Genomic DNA, 20,632 nt, shown 5'->3' with positions numbered 1-20,632 from the left:
TTTGTTTCCAAGGAAAACCATTCAATATCACAGTAATCCAAGCCTATTCCCCAACCACTAAAGCTGAAGTTAAATGGTTCTGTGAAGACCTAGAAGATCTTTTAGATTTAACACCAAAAAAAAAAAAAAAAAAAAGTCCTTTTCATCATAGGGGTTTGGAATGCAAAAGTAAGAAGTCAAGAAATAGCTGAAGTAAGAGGAAAATTTGGCCTTGGAGTACAAAAAGAAGCAGGGCAAAGGATAACAGAGTTTTGCCCAGAGAACACACTGGTTATAGCAAACACCATATTCAAGGCAATACAGGAGACAACTCTACACATGGACATCACCTGATGGTCAATACTGAAATCAGATTGATTATATTCTTTTCAGCCAAAGATGAGAAGCTCTATACAGTGAGCAAAAACAAGACCGGGAGCTGACTGTGGTTCAGATTATGAACTCCTTATTGCAAAATTTAGACTTAAATTCATAAAAGTAGGGAAAACCATTATACCATTCAGAAATGACCTAAATCAAATCCCTTATGATTATACAGTAGAAGTAATAAATAGATTCAAGTGATTAGATCTGATAGATAGAGTGCCTGAAGAATTATGGATGGAAGTTTATAACATTGTACAGAAGGGCATGATCAAAGTCACCCCCAAGAAAAGAAATGCAAACAGACAAAATGGTTGTCTGAGGAGGCCTTACAAATAATTGAGAAAAGAAGAGATGTTAAAGGCAAAGGAGAAAAGGAAAGATATACCTATCTGAATGCAGAGTTCCAAACAAGAGCAAGGAGCAAAAAGAAAGCCTTCCTCAGCGATCAATGCAAAGAAATAGAGGAAAACAATAGAATGGGGAAGACTAGAGATCTCTTCAAGAAAATTAGAGATACCAAGGGAACATTTCAAGCAAAGAGGGACACAATAAAGGACAGAAGAGTTAAGCACAATGGTGTGATCACACAGTTAGAGTCAGACAATCTCAACCTGGAATGTGATGTCAAGTGGACCCTAGGAAGCATCACTATGAACAAAACTAGTGAAAGTGATGGAATTCTAGTTGATCTATTTCAAATGCTAAAGATGATGCTGTGAAAGTACGGCACTCAATATGCCAGCATATTTGGAAAGCTCAGCAGTGGCCACAGGACTGGAAAAGGTCAGTTTTCATTCCAATCCCAAAGGAAGAAAATGTCAAAGAATGTTCAAACTACCGCACAATTTGCACTCATCTCACACACTAGTAAAGTAGTGCTCAATATTCTCCAAGAGAGGTTTCATCAGTACATAAACTGAGAACTTCCAGATGTTCAAACTGACTTTAAGAAAAGGCAGAGGAATGAGATATCAAGTTGCCAACAGCCATTGGATCATAGAAAAAGGAGAAGAGTTCCAGAAAAACATCTACTTTGGGTTTGTTGACTATTCCAAAGCATTTGACTATGTGAATCACAACAAACTGTGAAGAATTCTGACAGAGATGGGAATACCAGACCACCTAACCTGCCTCTTGAGAAACCTGTATGCAGGTCAGAAGCAACAGTTAGAACCAGCCATGGAACCACAGACTTGTACCAAATTGGGAAAGGAGTACATCAAGGTTGTATATTGTCACCCTACTTATTTATTTTACATGTGGAGTACATCATGCTAAATCCCAGGCTGGAAGAAGCACAAACTGGAATCAAGATTCCCGGGGGAAATATTAGTAACCTCAGATATGCAGGTGGTACCACTCTTATGGCAGAAAGTGAAGAGGAACTAAAGAGCCTTTTGATGGAAGTGAAAGAGAAGAGTGAAAAAACTGGCTTGAAAATCAGCATTCTAAAAGAAGATCATGGCTTCTGGTCCCATCACTTCATGGCAAATAGATAGGGAAAAAATGGAAACAGTGACAGACTTTATTTTGGGGGGCTCCAAAATCACTGCAGATGGTGACTGCAGCCATGAAATTAAAAGACACTTGTTCCTTGGAAGAAAAGTTATGCCCTCCCTAGACAGTATGTTAAAAAGCAAAAACATTACTTTGCCAAAACAGGTCTGTCTAATCAAAACTATGGTATTTCCAGTAGTCATGTGTGGATGTGAGAGTTGGACTATAAAGAAAGCTGATTGCTGAATAATTGATGCTTTTGAACTATGGTGTTAGAGAAGACTCTTGAGAGTCCCTTGGATTGCAAGGAGACCCAACCAGTCCATCCTAAAGGAAATCAGTCCTGAATATTCACTGGAATGACTGATGCTGTAGCTGAAACTCCAAAACTTTGGCCAACTGATGCGAAGAACCAATTTATTTCAAAAGACCCTGATGCTGGGAAGGATTGAAGGCAGGAGGAGAAGGGGTCGACAGAGGATGAGATGGTTGGATGGCATCACCAACTCTATGGACATGAGTTTGAGTAAGCTCTGGGAGTTGGTGATGTACTTGGAGGCCTGGCATGCTGTAGTCCATGGGGTTGCAAAAAGTTGGACATGACTGAGTGACTGAACTGAAAGGAGTTGATTATGTGGGGTTTTTAATTTATTTTTTGTAGTCTTTAATTTTTTCTATGTCTTATGTATGTATATTAGTTGTGGTTAATATTTGGGGTTTCAAAAAAACATAATTACATGGCCCCTTTATTAGGAGGACTGAGTGTTATCACTGTTTTCCTCCAGGTCTAGTCCCAGGCCTGCCCTAGTAGGTGCTGAGGAAGGTTGGATTTTAACTACTCAGTGAAAAACCTAATGGGGGCCGTAAGAAGTTGGGGAAGGACTCCTTTAGGACAGAAGGCTGTGTCCACAGGAAGAAGTGGGAGTCACTCTAGTCTGTCCAGAGGGACAGGCCTCTACCACCTGAGTCCTGCCTCCTCTCCTGCTTCATCTCCAGACTTTCTCTCACTCTTGCCTGAACTCCAATGTGTCTTAACTGTTTTATTTTCTCAAATCTACTAACCTCTCCTTTGCTCTGGACCTTTGGACCCATCTTTTTCTGCCAAGGAACAGCCCCCCCGCCCCCTGCATCTTTTATTGACTGACTCTTACTCCTCCCAGGTCACAAGTGACACATGGCTCTACCCAGCAGGACTCTTTCTCCCTGAGATGAGCCCTCCCCTCCTTGCCCCCCTCTGCTGGCTCTCCTGTGTTGGCTCCTTTTTCCTCTCCTTCAGCCTGGAAGAGCACCCACTGTGTCTCCTCCAGGGACCCCCTTCACCTGTCTGGGAACCTGAGCACAGGAGGGCTCAGTATTTGGTGGCTGACTTTGAAAGCACCCAGGTGGTAGGTGAACAACTTTCCAAGTCTTAAATGTGTCCACTTGCTTTTCTTTTCCCCATGGACTTAGGACTTAGTGACTAATAAACTTCAGGTGTTTGAGGGGAGGGTAAGGACACCTGCATGATTTAAATAGAAGACAGTTGGAGCGACAAGGGAGAAAAGAACTGGGAAGTTCAAGAAGAGCGTGGCTGACAGCCAGTTGCTGTGATTCACACACAGTCTGTCCCGTGTGTATGAAAGAGGCTCCCAGGATGAACGTGCCATGGAGATGTTCCTGAGGGCTCACTCTGGCTGGTTCTCTGATATGTTGAGGCTCTGAGGTCAAGGCTGTCAATGGAAACTCAACTTGAGGGAAACACGTGTAGTGTCTCTTTGTATAAATGGTTGCTACTCTGCACCCCCAAACAAGCTGCATGAACAGGGACATCACATATTTTACAGTGTCCAAATCTCTCATCCATTCCCAGGGTAGGAAGGACTGGTTACTCATGAGTCTTATCCTTCAACCTCTGAGAACCCTTCACTCCTTTTCCCCAGAAGAGCAGGGCTGAGGGTAAGAGAAGGCTTGTCTTGTCTCCATCCCCAGCTCCCTGACTGCTAAGTGAGCCTGTGACTGAGAGGTGGGGAGGAGGGTGAGATGAATGAGTGTCCTCTGGTCCCACAGCCAGTCCTCCCTCTGCCCTGCCCCCAGCACCTCCACCCTTCCATTCACTCTGCCCTTGGACTTGCCCTGGGATTTCCTCTCATATTCATGCAAGGCTTCCGAGAGTTCTATCTCAGAGCTGAAATCTTTCTTAAGCCATCTTCTTTGTTGTTTAAAAGCTTATCCCTTGATAGTTGAATGACTTCACTCAGGAGGAAAAGGGGAGAGCCAGGAGTAGGGAAAAGGCAGGAGGGTCTGAGGTGCTGATTAGTTTCTTATCTCACTTTTAAACCAGGGTGTGGGGAACTTAACACACAGCAAAGGCAAACATCACAGCATTTTCACCAGAACCAGATCCCTACAACTGTGACAGGGAGAAAAAGTTACCTTTGTTGGCCCCTGACCTCCATGTCACTGGCAGCCCCTCCCAACACTCCAAGTATTTGGTATGTTTTTATCTCTCCTCAACGTGAAAGTAAAAGTATTGGTCCCTCAGTTCAGTTCAGTTCAGTTCAGTTACTCAGTTGTGTTCGACTCTTTACAACTCCATGAATTGCAGCACAACAGGCCACCCTGTCCATTACCAACTCCCGGAGTTCACTCAAACTCATGTTCATCGAGTTGGTGATGCCATCCAGCCATCTCATCCTCCGTCATCCCCTTCTCCTTCTGCCCCCAATCCCTCACAGCATTAGGGTCTTTTCAAATGAGTCAACTCTTCGCATGAGGTGGCCAAAGTATTGGAGCTTCAGCCTCAGCATCAGTCCTTCCAATGAACACCCAGGACTGATCTCCTTTAGGATGGACTGGTTGGATCTCCTTGCAGTCCAAGGGACTCTCAAGAGTCTTCTCAACACCACAGTTCAAAAGCATCAATTCATCGGCACTCAGCTTTCTTCACAGTCCAACTCTCACATCCATACATGGCCACTGGAAAAATCATAGCCTTGACTAGACAGACCTTTGTTGACAAAGTAATGCCTCTGCTTTTTAATATGCTATCTAGGTTGGTCATAACTTTCCTTCCAAGGAGTAAGCGTCTTTTAATTTCATGGCTGCAGTCACCATCTGCAGTGATTTTGGAGCCCATAAAAATAAAGTCTGACACTCGTTCCACTGTTTCCCCATCTATTTCCATGAAGTGATGGGGCCAGATACCATGATCTTAGTTTTCTGAATGTTAATCTTTAAGCTAACTTTTTCACTCTCCTCTTTCACTTTCATCAAGAAGCTTTTTAGTTCCTTTTCATTTTCTGCCATAAGGGTGGTGTCTTCTGCATATTTGAGGTTATTGATATTTCTCCCAGCAATCTTGATTCCAGCTTGTGTTTCTTCCAGCCAAGCATTTCTCATGACGTACTCTGCATATAAGTTAAATAAGCAGGATGACACCATACAACCGTGACGTACTCCTTTTCCTATTTGGAACCAGTCTGTTGTTCCATGTCCAGTTTTAACTGTTGCTTCCTGACCTGCATATAGGTTTCTCAAGAGGCAGGTCAGGTGGTCTGGTATGCCCACCTCTTTCAGAATTTTCCACAGTTTATTGTGATCCACATAGTCAAAGGCTTTGGCATAGTCAATTAAACAGAAATAGATGTTTTCTGGAACTGTCTTGCTTTTTTGATGATCCAGCATATGTTGGCAATTTGATCTCTGGTTCCTCCACCTTTTCTAAAACCAGCTTGGACATCTGGAAGTTCATGGTTCATGTATTGCTGAAGCCTGGCTTGGAGAATTTTGAGCATTACCTGGGAGACCTGGGTTCGGTCTCTGGGTTGGGAAGATCTCCTGGAGAGGGAAATGGCAACCCACTCTGGTGTTCTTGCCTGGAAAATCCCATGGACGGTGGAACCTGGTAGGCTACAGCCCATGGGGTCGCACACGAGAGTTGGACATGACTGAGCAACTTCACTTCACTTTACTAGCATGTGAGATGAGTGCAATTGTGTAGTAGTTTGAGCATTCTTTGGCATTGCCTTTCTTTGGGATTGGAAAGAAAACTGACCTTTTCCAGTCCTGTGGCCACCGCTGAGTTTTCCCAATTTGCTGGCATATTGAGTGCAGCACTTTCAAAGCATCATCTTTCAGGATTTGAAATAGCTCAACTGTAATTCCATCACCTCCACTAGCTTTGTTCATAGTCATGCTTTCTAAGGCCCACTTGACTTCACATCCCAGGATGCCTGGCTCTAGGTGAGTGATCACACCATCGTGATCATGTGGGTCGTGAAGATCTTCTTTGTACAGTTCTTCTGTGTATTCTTGCCACCTCTTCTTAATATCTTCTGCTTCTGTTAGGTCCATACAGTTTCTGTCATTTATCGAGTCCATCTTTGCATGAAATGTTCTCTTGGTATCTCTAATTTTCTTGAAGCTATCTCTAGTCTTCCCCATTCTATTGGTTTCCTCTATTTCTTTGCATTGATCACTGAGGAAGGCTTTCTTATCTCTCCTTGCTATTCTTTGGAACTCTGCATTCAAATGGGAATATCTTTCCTTCTCTCCTTTGCTTTTCACTTCTCTTCTTTCCACAGCTATTTGTAAGGCCTCCTCAGACAGCCGTTTTGCTTTTTTTGCATTTCTTTTCCATGGGGATGGTCTTGATCCCTGTCTCCTGTACAATGTCACGAACCTCCATCCATAGTTCATCAGGCACTCTGTCTATCAGATCTAGCCCCTTAAATCTATTTCTCACTTCCGCAGTATAATCATAAGGGATTTGATTTAGGTATTTAGGTCATATCTGAGCAGGTTATTTCCCTGCTGCTGCTGCTGCTAAATTGCTTCAGTCATGTCCGATTCTGTGCGACCCCATAGACGGCAGCCCACCAGGCTCCTCCATCCCTGGGATTCTCCAGGCAAGAACGCTGGAGTGGGTTGCCATCTCCTTCTCCGATGCATGAAAGTGAAAAGTGAAAGGGAAGTTGCTCAGTCATGTCTGACTCTTAGCGACTCCATGGACTGCATGCAGCCTACCAGGCTCCTCCGTCCATGGGATTTTCCAGGCAAGAGTACTGGAGTGGGGAGCCATTGCCTTCTCCAAGTGGTTTTCCCGACTTTCTTCAATGTCAGTCTGAATTTGTCAATAAGGAGATCATGATCTGAGCCACTGTCAGTTCCCAGTCTTGTTTTTGCTGACTGTATAGAGCTTCTCCATCTTTTGCTGCAAGGAATATAATCAATCAATATAATCAATTAGTCACTCAGTCAAGTCCTATATTTTTGTGGCCCCATGGACTGTAGCCTGCCAGGCTTCTCTGTCCATGTATTCTCCAGGAAAGAATACTGGAGTGGGTGGCCATTACCTTTTCCCAGGAATCTTCCCAATCCCAGGGATCAAACCCAGTTCTCCCAAATTGCAGGCCGATTCTTAACCATCTGAGCTACAGGGAAAGCCTCAAACTCATATTTATTATCTGACTCCATTTGTCAGGTGGAAAATTATCTCATTAGCATATTGCATAATAATGACAAAAGAAAAGGAGTGGTATCAAGATAAGACTGAAGCTCTTTACCTGGTGTTTAAAAGGGAAGAAATAAATCATTCCAGAAACTGCCCTCATGTAAAATTCCAAAGAAAGAGTGAAAGAAAGTGAAGTTTGCTCAGTCATGTCCAGCTCTTTGTGACTCCATGGATATAGTCCATTGAGTTCTCTAAGCCAGAGTACTGGGTGTGTAGCCTTTCCCTTCTCCAGGGGATCTTCCTAACCCAGGGATCAAACCCAGGTCTCCCACTTTGCAGATGGATTCTTTACCAACTGAGCCACGAGGTAAGCCCAAGTGCAGTACTAAACCAATGGCTTGTGATGATTTAGAAAAGGAAGCAGTGATCATTGGAACAACCTCTTAGGTTCAATAAATAAAGGATTGTAATGCTGAATTAAATGCATATGCTTATAAAGGCTGATGGATCTGAAGAAAACTGTACTGAAATCCTAGCATTAAGATTTTAGCAGGTGGGGACGGTCTAAGATGGCACAGAAATAGGATGGGGAGACCACTTTCTCCCCAACAAATTCATCAAAAGAATATTTAAACGCTGAGCAAATTCCACAAAACAACTTCTGAATGCTGGCAGAGGACATCAGGCACCCAGAAAGGCAGCCCATTGTCTTTGAAAGGAGGTAGGACAAAATATAAAAGATGAAAAGAGAGACAAAAGATGTAGGGATGGAGATCCATCCTGGGAATGGAGTCTTAAAAAAGAGAGAAGTTTCCAAACATCAGGAAACACTCTCTCCGGCGGGTCCGTGGCGAGCCTTGGAATCTCAGAGGGCAACATACCCGGGAGGAAAAATAAATAAATAAATAAAGCCCACAGATTACATTCCTAACAGCAACTCCCACCAGAGCAGCAGCCCAGACACTCGCATCCCCCACTAACAAGTGGGGGCTGGGCAGGAAGGCGTGGATAAGGACCGGGCCTGAATGCCCGAGGATGATCTGAGGGAACTATCTTGAGGTAACAACCCAAACTGTGACACATATTGATCAAATTAACAAAGATCAAACACAAAGAACAAATATTAAAAGCAGCAAGGGAAAAACAACAAATAACACACAAAGGGATTCCCATAAGGATAACAGCTGATCTTTCAATAGAAACTCTTCAGGCCAGAAGGGAATGGCAGGACATACTTAAAGTAATGAAAGAGAATAACCTACAACCCAGATTACTGTACCCAGCAAGGATCTCATTCAGATATGAAGGAGAAATCAAAAGCTTTACAAACAAGCAAAAGCTGAGAGAATTCAGCATCACCAAACCAGCTCTCCAACAAATGCTAAATGGTCTTCTCTAGACAGGAAACACAGAAAGGGTGTATAAACTTGAACACAAAACAATAAAGTAAATGGCAATAGGATCATACTTATCATTAATTACCTTAAATGTAAATGGGTTGAATGCCCCAACCAAAAGACAAAGACTGGCTGAATGGATACAAAATCAAGACCCCTATATATGTTGTCTACAAGAGACCCACCTTGAAACAAGGAACACATGCAGACTGAAAGTGAAGGGCTGGAAAAAGATATTCCATGCAAATAGAGACCAAAAGAAAGCAGTAGTCACAATACTCATATCAGATAAAATAGACTTTAAAACAAAAGCTGTGAAAAGAGACAAAGATGGGCACTACATAATGATCAAAGGATCAATCCAAGAAGAAGATATAACAATTATAAATATATATGCACCCAACACAGGAGCACTGCAATATGTAAGACAAATGCTAACAAGTATGAAAGGGGAAATTAACAATAACAAAATAATAGTGGGAGACTTTAATACCCCACTCACACCTGTGGATAGATTGGCTAAACAGAAAATTAACAAGGAAACACAAACTTTAAATGACACAATAGACCAGTTAGACCTAATTGTTATCTATAGGACTTTTCACCCCAAAACAATGAATTTCACCTTTTTCTCAAGTGCACACGGAACCTTCTCCAGGATAGATCATATTCTGGGCCATAAATCTAGCCTTGGTAAATTTAAAAAAAAAAATTAAATCATTCCAAGCATCTTTACTGACCACAATGCAGTAAGATTAGATATCAATTACAGGAGAAAAACTATTAAAAATTCCAACACATGGGGGCTGAACAACCAACAAATCATAGAAGAAATCAAAAAAGAAATCAAAATATGCATAGAAATGAATGAAAATGAAAACACAACAACCTAAAACCTATGGGACACTGTAAAAGCAGTGCTAAGGGGAAGGTTCATAGCAACACAGGCTTACCTCAAGAAACAAGAAAAAAGTCAAATAAATAACCTAACTCTACACCTAAAGCAAATAGAAAAGGAAGAAATGAAGAACCCCAGAGTTAGTAGAAGGGAAGAAATCTTAAAAATTAGGGCAGAAATAAATGCAAAAGAAACAAAAGAGACCATAGCAAAAATCAACAAAGCCAAAGGCTGGTTCTTTGAGAAGATAAATAAAATTGACAAGCCATTAGCCAGACTCATCAAGAAACAAAGGGAGAAAAATCAAATCAACCAAATTAGAAGTGAAAATGGAGAGGTCACAACAGACAAAACAGAAATACAAAGGATCATTCGAGACTATTATCAGCAAGTATGCCAATAAAATGGACAACTTGGAAGAAATGGACAAATTCTTAGAAGAGTAAAACTTTCCAAAACTGAAACAGGAAGAAATAGGAAATCTTAACAGACCCATCACAAGCATGGATATTGAAACTGTAATCAGAAATCTTCCAGCAACAGAAGTCCAAGACCAGAAGGCTTCAAAGCTGAATTCTACCAAAAATTTAGAGAAGAGCTAAAACCTATCCTACTCAAACGCTTCCAGAATATTGGAGAGGTAGGTAAACTTCCAAACTCATTCTATGAGGCCACCATCACCCTAATACCAAAACCTGATGAAGATGCTACAAAAAAAAAGAAAACTAGAGGCCAATATCACTGATGAACATAGATGCAAAAATCCTTAACAAAATTCGAGCAAACAGAATCCAACAACATACTAAAAAAATCATTCATCATGACCAAGTGAGCTTTATCCCAGGAATTCAAGGATTCTTTAATATCCACAAACCAATCAATGTAATACACCACATTAACAAATTGAAAGATAAAAATCATATGATTATTTCAATATATGCAGAGAAAGCCTTTGACAAAATTCAACATCCATTTATGATTAAAAAAAAAAAAAAACCCTCCAGAAAGCAGGAATAGAAGGAACATACCTCAACATAATAAAAGCTATATATGACAAAACCACAGCAAACATTATCCTTAATGGTCAAAAATTGAAAGCATTTCCTCTAAAGTAAGGAACAAGAAAAGGGTGCCCACTCTCACCACTACTCTTCAACATAGTTTTTGAAGTTTTGGCCATAATAATCAGAGCAGAAAAAGAAATAAAAGGAATCCAGATTAGAAAAGAAGAAGTAAAACTCTCACTGTTTGCAAATGACATGATCCTCTACATAGAAAACCCTAAAGACTCCACCAGAAAATTGCTAGAACTAATCAATGAATATAGTAAAGTTGCAAAGTATTAAATCAACACACAGAAATCACTTGCATTCCTATACACTAACAATGAAAAAACAGAAAGAGAAATTAAGGAAAAAATTCCATTCACCATTGCAACGAAAAGAATAAAATACTTAGGAATTACCTAGAGAAACAAAAGACACACACACACACACACACACACACACACACACACACACACACACACATATAACTATAAAAAACTGGTGAAAGAAATCAAAGAGGACACAAACAGATGGAGAAATATACCATGTTCATGGATTGGAAGAATCAATATAGTGAAAATTGAGTATACTACCCAAAACAATCTATAGATTCAATGCAATCCCTATCAGGCTACCAACGGTATTTTTCACAGAACTAGAACAAATAATTTCACAATTTATATGGAAATACAAAAAACCTCGAGTAGCCAAAGCAGTCTTGAGAAAGAAGAATGGAACTGGAAGAATCAACCTGCCTGACTTCAGTCTCTACTACAAAGCCATAGTCATCAAGACAGTATGGTACTGGCACAAAGACAGAAATATAGATCAATGGAACAAAATAGAAAGCCCAGAGATAAATGCACACACCTATGGACACCTTATTTTCAACAAAGGAAGCAAGAATATACAATGGAGAAAAGACAATCCCTTTAACAAGCAGTTCTGGGAAAACTGGTCAACCACTTGTAAAAGAATGAAACTAGAACACTTTCTAACACCATACACAAAAATAAACTCAAAATGGATTAAAGATCTAAATGTAAGACCAGAAACTATAAAACTCCTAGAGGAAAACATAGGCAAAACACTCTCTGATATAAATCACAGCAGGATCCTTTATGACCCACCTCCCAGAATATTGGAAATAAAAGCAAAAATAAACAAATTGGACCTAAGTAAAATTAAAAGCTTATGCACAACAAAGGAAATTATAACCAAGGTGAAAAGACAGCCTTCAGAATGGGAAAAAATAATAGCAAACGAAGCAACAGACAAAGAATTATTCTCAAAAATATAGAAGCAACTCCTGCAGCTCAATTCCAGAAAAATAAACGGCCCAATCAAAAAGTGGGCCAAAGAACTAAACAGACATTTCTCCAAAGAAGACATACAGATGGCTAACAAACACATGAAAAGATGCTCAATATCACTCATTATCAGAGAAATGCAAATCAAAACCACAATGAGGTACCATTTCATGCCAGTCAGAATGGCTGCTATCCAAAATTCTACAAGCAATAAATGCTGGAAAGGATGTGGAGAAAAGGGAACCCTCTTACACTGTTGGTGGGAATGCAAACTAGTACAGCCACTATGGAGAATAGTGTGGAGATTCCTTAAAAAACTGGAAATAAAACTGCCACATGACCCAGCAATCCCACTGCTGGGCATACACACCGAGGAAACCAGAATTGAAAGAGACATGGTACCCCAATGTTCATTGCAGCACTGTTTATAATAGCCAGGACATGGAAGCAAACTAGATGCCCATCAACAGATGAATGGATAAGAAAGCTGTGGTAGATTTTCACAATGGAATAATACTCAGCCGTTAAAAAGAATACATTTGAGTCAGTTCTAATGAGGTGGATGAAACTGGAGCCTCTTATACAGAGTGCAGTAAGCCAGAAAGAAAAACACCAATACAATATACTAATGCATATAATATGGAACTTAGAAAGATGGTAACGATAACCCTGTATGTGAGACAGAGATATATAGAGACACAGATGTATAGAACAGTCTTTTGGACTCTTGTGGGAGAGGGCAAGGGTGGGATGATTTGGGAGAATGGAATTGAAATTTGTATATTATCATACATGTAATGAATCGCCAGTCCAGGTTCGATGCATGATACAGGGTTCTAGGGGCTGTTGCACTGGGATAATCCAGAGGGATGGGATGGGGAGGGAGGTCGGGGGGAGCATTCAGGATGTGGAACACATGTACACCATTGGCAGATTCATGTCAATGAATCAAACCAACACAATATTGCAAAGTATTGCAAAATATTGCAAAACCAACAGAATATTGTAAAGTAATTAGCCTCCAATTAAAAAATAAATTAAATAAAAAAGATTTTATCAGGCATCTGTCAGTTTCTTAAGCTGTTCTTCAGATACAGCACTGAGTGTGAATATATATATATATCCATACACACACATATATATTGATGTTAAGGTGATTAGTAAAGGGATAATGGTGTTTATCTTTCTCAAGTGTTTAGTTCTTAGAAATGTGTACTGGAGTATCAATTGGTGAAATTATATGTATCTGGGAGTCATGCTAAATACTGGTGGCACTGTGGCAAAAGAGGAGAGTTTGATGAAACTAGATCGACCACTTGTGAATAATTGTTGAAGCTTATTTCATGGAAGTTCATTGTGCTATTCTACTTTTGGATATGTTTGAAAATTTCCATAATAGAAACTTCAAAAACCTACTTCCCATGATAGGTTATGAACAGATTAGAACTAAGGACAGGGTCTTTGATCAGGTGAATTCCCAATGTTTTAGGATTGGGAACTCACCATTACTCATGATACTTCCTTAACAGGTGGGCACAGTATAGAGAATTATTATTCTGTAGGTGGATCAAAAAGCAAAATTAGAGCCAGATGTGGAACTAATTGGTTCAAAGTTGGGAAAGGAGTACAGCAAGGCTGTATATTGTCTCCCTGCTTATTTATCTTCTATGCAGAGTACATCATGTGAAATGCCTGGCTAGCTGGATTACAAGTTGGAATCAAGATTTCCAACAGAAGTATCAACAACCTTAGGTATGTGGATGATACCACTCTAATGGAAGAAAGTGAAGAGGAAATAAAGAGCCTCTTGATGAGGGTGAAAGAGGAGAGTGAAAAAACTGGCTTGCAACTAAACATGAAATAAAACTAAAATTATGGTATATGATCCCATCACTTCATGGCAAGTAGAAAAGGAAAAAGTGAAAGCAGTAACAGATTTTATTTTCTTGGGCTCCAAAATCAATGCAGACAGTAATGGCAGTTATGAAATTAAAAGACACTTGCTCCTTGGTAGAAATGGTGTCACAAGGCTAGACAGTGCATTAAAACCCAGACATTACATTGCCGACAAAGGTCCATATAGTCAAAGCTCTGGGTTTTCCCATAGTCATGTATCAATGTGAGAGTTGGAGCATAAAGAAGGCTGAGGGCCAAAGAACTTATGCTTTTGAATTATGGTCTGAAGAAGAATCTTGAGAGTCCCTTGGATAGCAAGGATATCAAGCCAGTCAATCCTAAAGGAAATCAACCCTTAATATTCATTAGAAGGAGTGTTCCTGGCCAATACTTTGGCCACCTAATGTGAAGAGCTGTCTCATTGGAAAAGACCCTGATGCTGGGAAAGACTGAAAGCAAAAGGAGAAAGCAGGTGGTAGAGGATGAGATGGTTTAAAAGCTTCACTGACTAAATGGACATGAATTTGAGCAAACTCCATGAGACAGTGGAGGACAGAGGAGTCTGGTGTGCTATAGATCATGAGGTTGCAAAGAGTTGGACATGACTAAGTGAGTGAATAAGAACAAGAAAAACCAAGGGAATGAGGACACAATTATATTTAAAAAGAACATGGTTGTATCTGCAGACAGATGTTCTAAGGTTTGCTACCAGTGCCTCATGCAAGTTCATTCCAGAGCCCTCTCTCCATTGCTCTCATGTCTCACTTTGCTCTCCAGACCTTTACACTTCCCTCATTCAAAAATAAGCCTGGGGCGAGTTCCCTGGTGGCACAGTGAATAAGAATCCACCTGTCAATGCAGGGGACACAGGTTCGATCTCTGGTCCGGGAAGACTCCACATATTGTGGAACATCTAAGCCTGTGTGCCACAACTACTGAGTGCCCATGTTGCAACTACTGAAGCCCACATACCTAGAGCCTGTGCTCCACAGCAGGGGAAGTCACCACAATGAGAACCTCACACACCACAATGAAGAGTAGTCCCTGCTCTCCTCAACCAAAGAAAGCTGCATAAAAGCAACAAAGACTGAAAGACCAGCACAGCCAAAAATAAGTAAACAAACAATTCTGGGAATAATCAACCTTTCTTTATTTCTCTCTCTTTCTTGTTTTTATTTTATTATTTTTTTATTTTTTTTATTTATTTATTTTTTCCCATTTATTTTTATTAGTTGGAGGCTAATTACTTTACAATATTGTAGTGGTTTTTGCCATATACTGACATGAATCTTTCTTGTTTTTAATGTCACACTGTGTGGCAGATGGGATCTTAGTCCCCCGGCCAGGGAAAGTAAGATTAAACCTGCACCTCCTGCATTGGGAGCATATAGTCTTATTAACCAGTGGATCACCAGGGAAGTCCCTTTGTTGTTTTTAACTTTGGGGTTTTTTTGCCCTGCCTTGCTGATTTTTAATCAGTTCCTTGATCAAACTTTGACCCTACGTGAGCAATCAATTCCTTGATCAGACTTTGACACTATATGAGTGTTGCATCAACAAACTACAACAGAGTGAAAGAGTACTTTACATTCCACATACTATCCTTTTGCCACCCAACTATGAGTATCTCCAACACAAGACCAGATTCTTTCTTCACAGCAGGTGGAATATTGAAGGAGGGAAGCAGAGAGAGGATTGAGAACTGGATCATCATGATGGGTCTGTCCACCCAAGTACTGCTGAGTTCATCTCCTGGTCTCTGCAGTCCTATCTGTTCATCTCAGCTCCACCTCCACCATTCAAGCCCAGTGAGGAGTATTTCTCTCCTGGAAAACAGAGGAAACCCTGAATTCATTCCAGCTCAGTGGTTTTCAACCAGGAACTGGATTCCCCAAGGATATCTTGCCAACAATGTCTGGACACATTTTTGGTTGCCACAACTGAGAGAAGAGGTGACTACTACATCCAGTGGATAGAGCTTGGGGACGCTGAAACACACCCTGCAATGTACAGGTCCCCTCACCAAAAAATTAAAAAAAGGCTTGTCTGGTGCAAATGTCAACCCTGCTAAGGTTGAGAAATCCTGCTCCAGTCCCCCGGTAAAACCCGAAGTGCATAATCATGCTCTTTCTTTAAAGAGAAGATCAGATCGTGTCATGCCATTGCTTAAAACTTTTCAACAGTTTCCCACTCTTGGTACGAAGATTAAAAGCAAAGAAAAAAAAAACTCCTTAGCTCCTAGAACTTGCATGACCTGACATTCACCTCCCCTCTTTTCTTATATTACTTGTAGTTACCAACCTAACCTTATTCCTGTTTTTCTAGAAAGCGTCATACTTCCTCCTACCTCACAGGCACATGTTATTCTCTCTTATAAGTCAATTTCCGCCCTCTCACCAGCCTCTCCCCCTTTTCCCTGCTCACTGATGCCTTCTAATCCTTAAGGAGACCTCAGCTCAGAGGTGACTCCATCACAGACTCCCTCCCTGACCACTGACATGTCAGTAGCCTGAGAGGGGAGGCCACATAGGGGGAGAAACCAGGCCACCCCAAGTCTTCCAGACATCCCAGCTCAGTGGAAGTGAGGCCCATCTGGACATCCAGTGCCAGTGGGGCCCCCAGCTGTGGGCAAGCCTGTGAGTGATCCCAGGAGGCCAGCAACAACCCTGCCTCATCAGCCTCACAACTGTACTGAGTAATGAATAAGTGACCACTGCTTTAGGCCACTGATGTCTCAGGAGGTTGATGTAGTGACAGACAGCAGATTCATTCTCCCTGGTGTTCCTGACTGTGCAGTAAGGAGAACTCTCTGCTACTGTGGGGAGTTCTCCCCTCGTCTCCTGCTCTGTCCCCTTCACAGGACTGCTCTCAAGACCTGAGTTTCTGAGTCACAGTCCACTTGACAGGATGATGCTCTCTCCCCAGTAGGTCAGTGAGTGGAGGTGGGGAGACTGTTCCCCTTTCCATCTCACCATCCTGTCCCATCAGCCTTCCTGGAACTGCAGTCCTGCACTGGGCAGGGATGGTCTCACTAAGTTAACTCAAGAACCAGAATATGTTTAAAAGGGTCAGTATATATTTCAGTAAGCTGGAAAATAGCTAAAGTTTTTCACAATTTGTCTTTTCCCATACTATAAAGGGGAAATCACTTAAAGAATTGAGACTTTAGGCTTCCCTTGTGGCTCAGATAGTAAAGAATCTGCCTGCAATGTGGAAGACCCAGGTTCAATCCCTGAGTTGGGAAGAGTCCCTGGAAAAGGAAATGGCAATCCACTATAGAACTCCTGCCTAGAGATGTCCACAGACAGAGGAGCCTGGCAGGCTACAGTTTATCAGGTTGCAGAGAATCGGAAACAACTGAGCAACTACACTTTCTTTCTTTTGGGGGAACTCCCCAGGGCGACACCATCCCTCTTGAACCTGGGTTTTTACTGAGGGTCCCTTTCCACTCTGTTCACATGAATCTCTACCTGCCTCCTGCCAGAGACCCATCGTCATGGGAAAACCCCATCCCCATGAAGGTCTCAACACTTGAATCAGGCTCCATTCCCTGGCCAGTCACCAAATCTCAAGTTTAAATCCTCAGTTTAGCATGACGGGGCGTTTCTTGGGGCTCAGATCAGGAAGGGTAGGGGCGTTTGAAGGAGAAGATGCTGCTGGTTTCTGGGTCTAGTGTGAGCCTGGGTCTCCCAGACAATGGACTTCCCTCAAGAATCCCACTCTGAGAGGCTCCTGAGAGTCTGGTTCTTTAAGTCTTTGACCTGACAGAACAGGAAGGTATATAAGCCTCACCTAGGTTCTATCAGGCGGAGAAGGCAATGGCACCCCACTTCAGTACTCTTGCCTGGAAAATCCCATGGATGGAGGAGCCCGGTAAGCTGCAGTCCATGGGGTTGCTAAGAGTCTGATAGGACTGAGTGACTTCACTTTCACTTTTCACTTTCACGCATTGGAGAAGGAAATGGCAACTCACTCCAGTGTTCTTGCCTGGAGAATCCCAGGGGCAGGGTAGCCTGGTGGGCTTCCGTCTATGGGGTCGCACAGAGTTGGACACGACTGAAGTGACTTCGCAGCAGCAGCTTCTATCAGGAGGGGAGACACAGGTTTCCAAGAGTAAACATAACTTTTAAAGGGAATGATGCAAACTACAATTATATAAAGTAATAATTTTCTTAACTAGTCTGCTGCTTCTCCCTTAGCTAGGTCTCTAGGAAAATCATACTCTTATATGGCAGAAAAGGGTTTTGATTTCTTCCTATTCTGTTAGCCCCCTCCCATGTCAGACCCCAACAAGCCTCCTTTGCCAGGTGTGGCTTGTTTCAATGGAACTTGCTCTGGAGCACACGCTCTCCCCTAAAAGCCCTCCACGGGGCTGGTGCTTGTGGTTCATGTGAGTGGAGAGGGGAGGGGTTCTCGCGAGTCCAGGCTCAGCTGTGGAGCTACACGCCCAGATCAAGGTGCCAGGTGCATCGTCTCTGCCTTCGGACCCCTGGCCGCCATCTTGAAGCAGAGCACTGGGAGCAGCTTCTCTGCACACGGCCCTCTGCGGTGAGGTGTCATTGGAGTCATTTCTCCCCAGAGAGTCCCGTCTGAAGGGCCAGGGTTGCGAGGCCTCTGCAGGAGGTGACCTGTGAGCAAGTGAAAATCAACTCAGCACAAAGGGAAAGAAAAAAAGGTTAGATTTTTATTTTATGACCCAGATTCTACTTTCTGTTGTGTAGTTGCTCAGGCGTGTCCAACTCGTTTGTGACCCCATAGATTGAAGCCCACCATGCTCCTCCCTCCATGGGATTTTCTGGGCAAGAGTATTGGAGTGGGTTGCCATTTCTTTCTCCAGGGGATCTTCCCAACCAGGCATCAAACCTGCATCACCTGTGTCTCCGGCATTGGCACGCGGCTGCTTTACCACTGAGTCACCTGGGAAGACCCAGCTCCTACTTTTATTCCAGGGAATTGTTGGTAGGCTTTGCTAGTGACTGCTTCATCAGCACCTGGCCTCCTGGAATGTTAAGGGCACCACCTTACCTTTAATGACTGTTTCCCTTGTTACCTGTGGTGATAATCCAATGGAGAGAAAGAGACCGATTTCTTCCATAAGCCTGAAGAAATAATCAATTTTGTTTGTTTTGTTGTTTTTTTACCCACAAAGTAACTCCCTCTTGGCAGGGGTTTGATGTTGCTCCTGAAATTAGTGAAAATCCTTGATGTTCTTCATTTGAGGAAGACAACTAGATATTGTTTAAATAGGAAAGGGAAGGGTGTAGGCATCAGGGTGCAAGAGAACCACGTCTGGGCTCCTGGGTAAGGGGCTAAGATGGCCTCATCACTATGTAAACTGTGTCTATGGTGTGAGAAAGGAAGGAGGGCTCAATTGTTAACAGAATGAGGACAGGAGCACAGATATTAAGAAAAACAGGATCCCACAAAAACTGACTCAAACCAGGTACAATCAAGATGGTGCTGAGCATGATCTGGTCACTGACCTCTAACTCATTACACCTTCATTAGAACACTAAAAATCATTCCCCTAGCACCATAATAGGCGCTATGATAGTTCCAAGGCTGACCATAAAAGGCCAAAAAATGTGCAGTGATCCAATTCCTTACACTCCCCATCCCTTCCTCAGAATAGCAAGAATATTCCTCCCACTCGCTATCCTATGAAATTCCCCAACCCATAAAAACTCACAACCCCATATTTTGGGGGCACTCTTGCCTTCTGAGAAAGTCCACATTCTGTCTGTGGAGTGTGTATCTCCCTGAATCAATTCACTTTCACTCTACTTCAGCTCATTCTTGTATTCTTTCCTGCAGAAGCCAAGGAACCTCACTAGACAGCTAGTCTCAGGGCTCCCAGGATATGATATTTCTTTTTCCTGCACAACTGGTAACCTGGAGAATGAAGGATAGAGATTATAGATCTAAACTGACTGTAAAGAGTTGACTTATATTTAAGAAGAATTCTTATTTATTGTCCTAGTGTCTCTTAAACTCTAGCAAAGTCTGGTTTCTGCTTTCCCAGCAGATTTTGCTTTTTTAACTTGTTTTGTTTTTAAAATCTACTTTTGCTATGGGATTTTAGGGCTTCCCTGATAGCTCTGTTGGTAAAGAATTCACCTGCAATGCAGGTGACCCCGGTTCGATTCCTAGGTTGGGAAGATCTGCTGGAGAAGGGATAGGCTACCCACTCCAGTGTTCTTGGGCTTCCCTTGTGGCTCAGCTGGTAAAGAATCTGCCTGCAATGTGGGAGTCCTTGGTTCAATCCCTGTGTTGGGAAGATCCCCTAGAAAATCGATAGACTACCCACTCCAGTATTCTGGCCTGGAGAATTCCATGGACTGTATGGTCCATGGAGTCACAAACAGTTGGCCACGACTGAGTGACTTTCACTTCTCTTCACTTCATGGGATTTTAAAGGAAGGATGTAATTGGTTCTTATCTGCTCCCCAGCTGGATGGCATACACTTCATCTCCCTCTATGGCATTCTCTCATCCTGGCTCCAGACTCCATAAGCCTGATGCCTCCCGCTTTCTGAATTTTCCAGACCCCAAGTGGGAAATCAGGGTTTTCTACTTAACTCATAACACAGGTTTATGGCATGGGGGTCTCCTCTACAAAGCTGATAACTCTGCTGGCTTCTAGCAGGAGGTAAGGCATGAGCCATACTTGAAGGGGTTTCTATCATATCCTATATCCCCCCTACTTTTGGCATGGTGATCACTGGGGACAGGGCTCTTCAGCACTCTGCCTCTCATTCCCAGACATTTGCTCTCCTCTGACTTGGGTTTCG

The 20,632-nt window shown here is 42.3% G+C and overlaps 1 protein-coding gene across 1 annotated transcript in view; it reads left to right on the top strand.

The window, feature by feature from the left end:
* LOC133049365 (ATP-binding cassette sub-family C member 4-like) overlaps window positions 1–18,393 on the top strand; it is a 153,225-nt gene extending 134,832 nt beyond the window's left edge. Inside the window, 1 exon segment of the mRNA XM_061133340.1 lies at window positions 18,202–18,393. Within this exon segment, the coding sequence (XP_060989323.1) occupies window positions 18,202–18,393 (192 nt within the window).
* Window positions 18,394–20,632: the final 2,239 nt, after the last annotated feature.

Source organism: Dama dama, chromosome 30 (assembly GCF_033118175.1).
Source record: "Dama dama isolate Ldn47 chromosome 30, ASM3311817v1, whole genome shotgun sequence".
Taxonomy (NCBI): domain Eukaryota; kingdom Metazoa; phylum Chordata; class Mammalia; order Artiodactyla; family Cervidae; genus Dama; species Dama dama.
The sequence above is the reverse complement of the archived record's forward strand: the minus strand, read 5'-3'. Positions and strand labels throughout refer to the sequence as shown.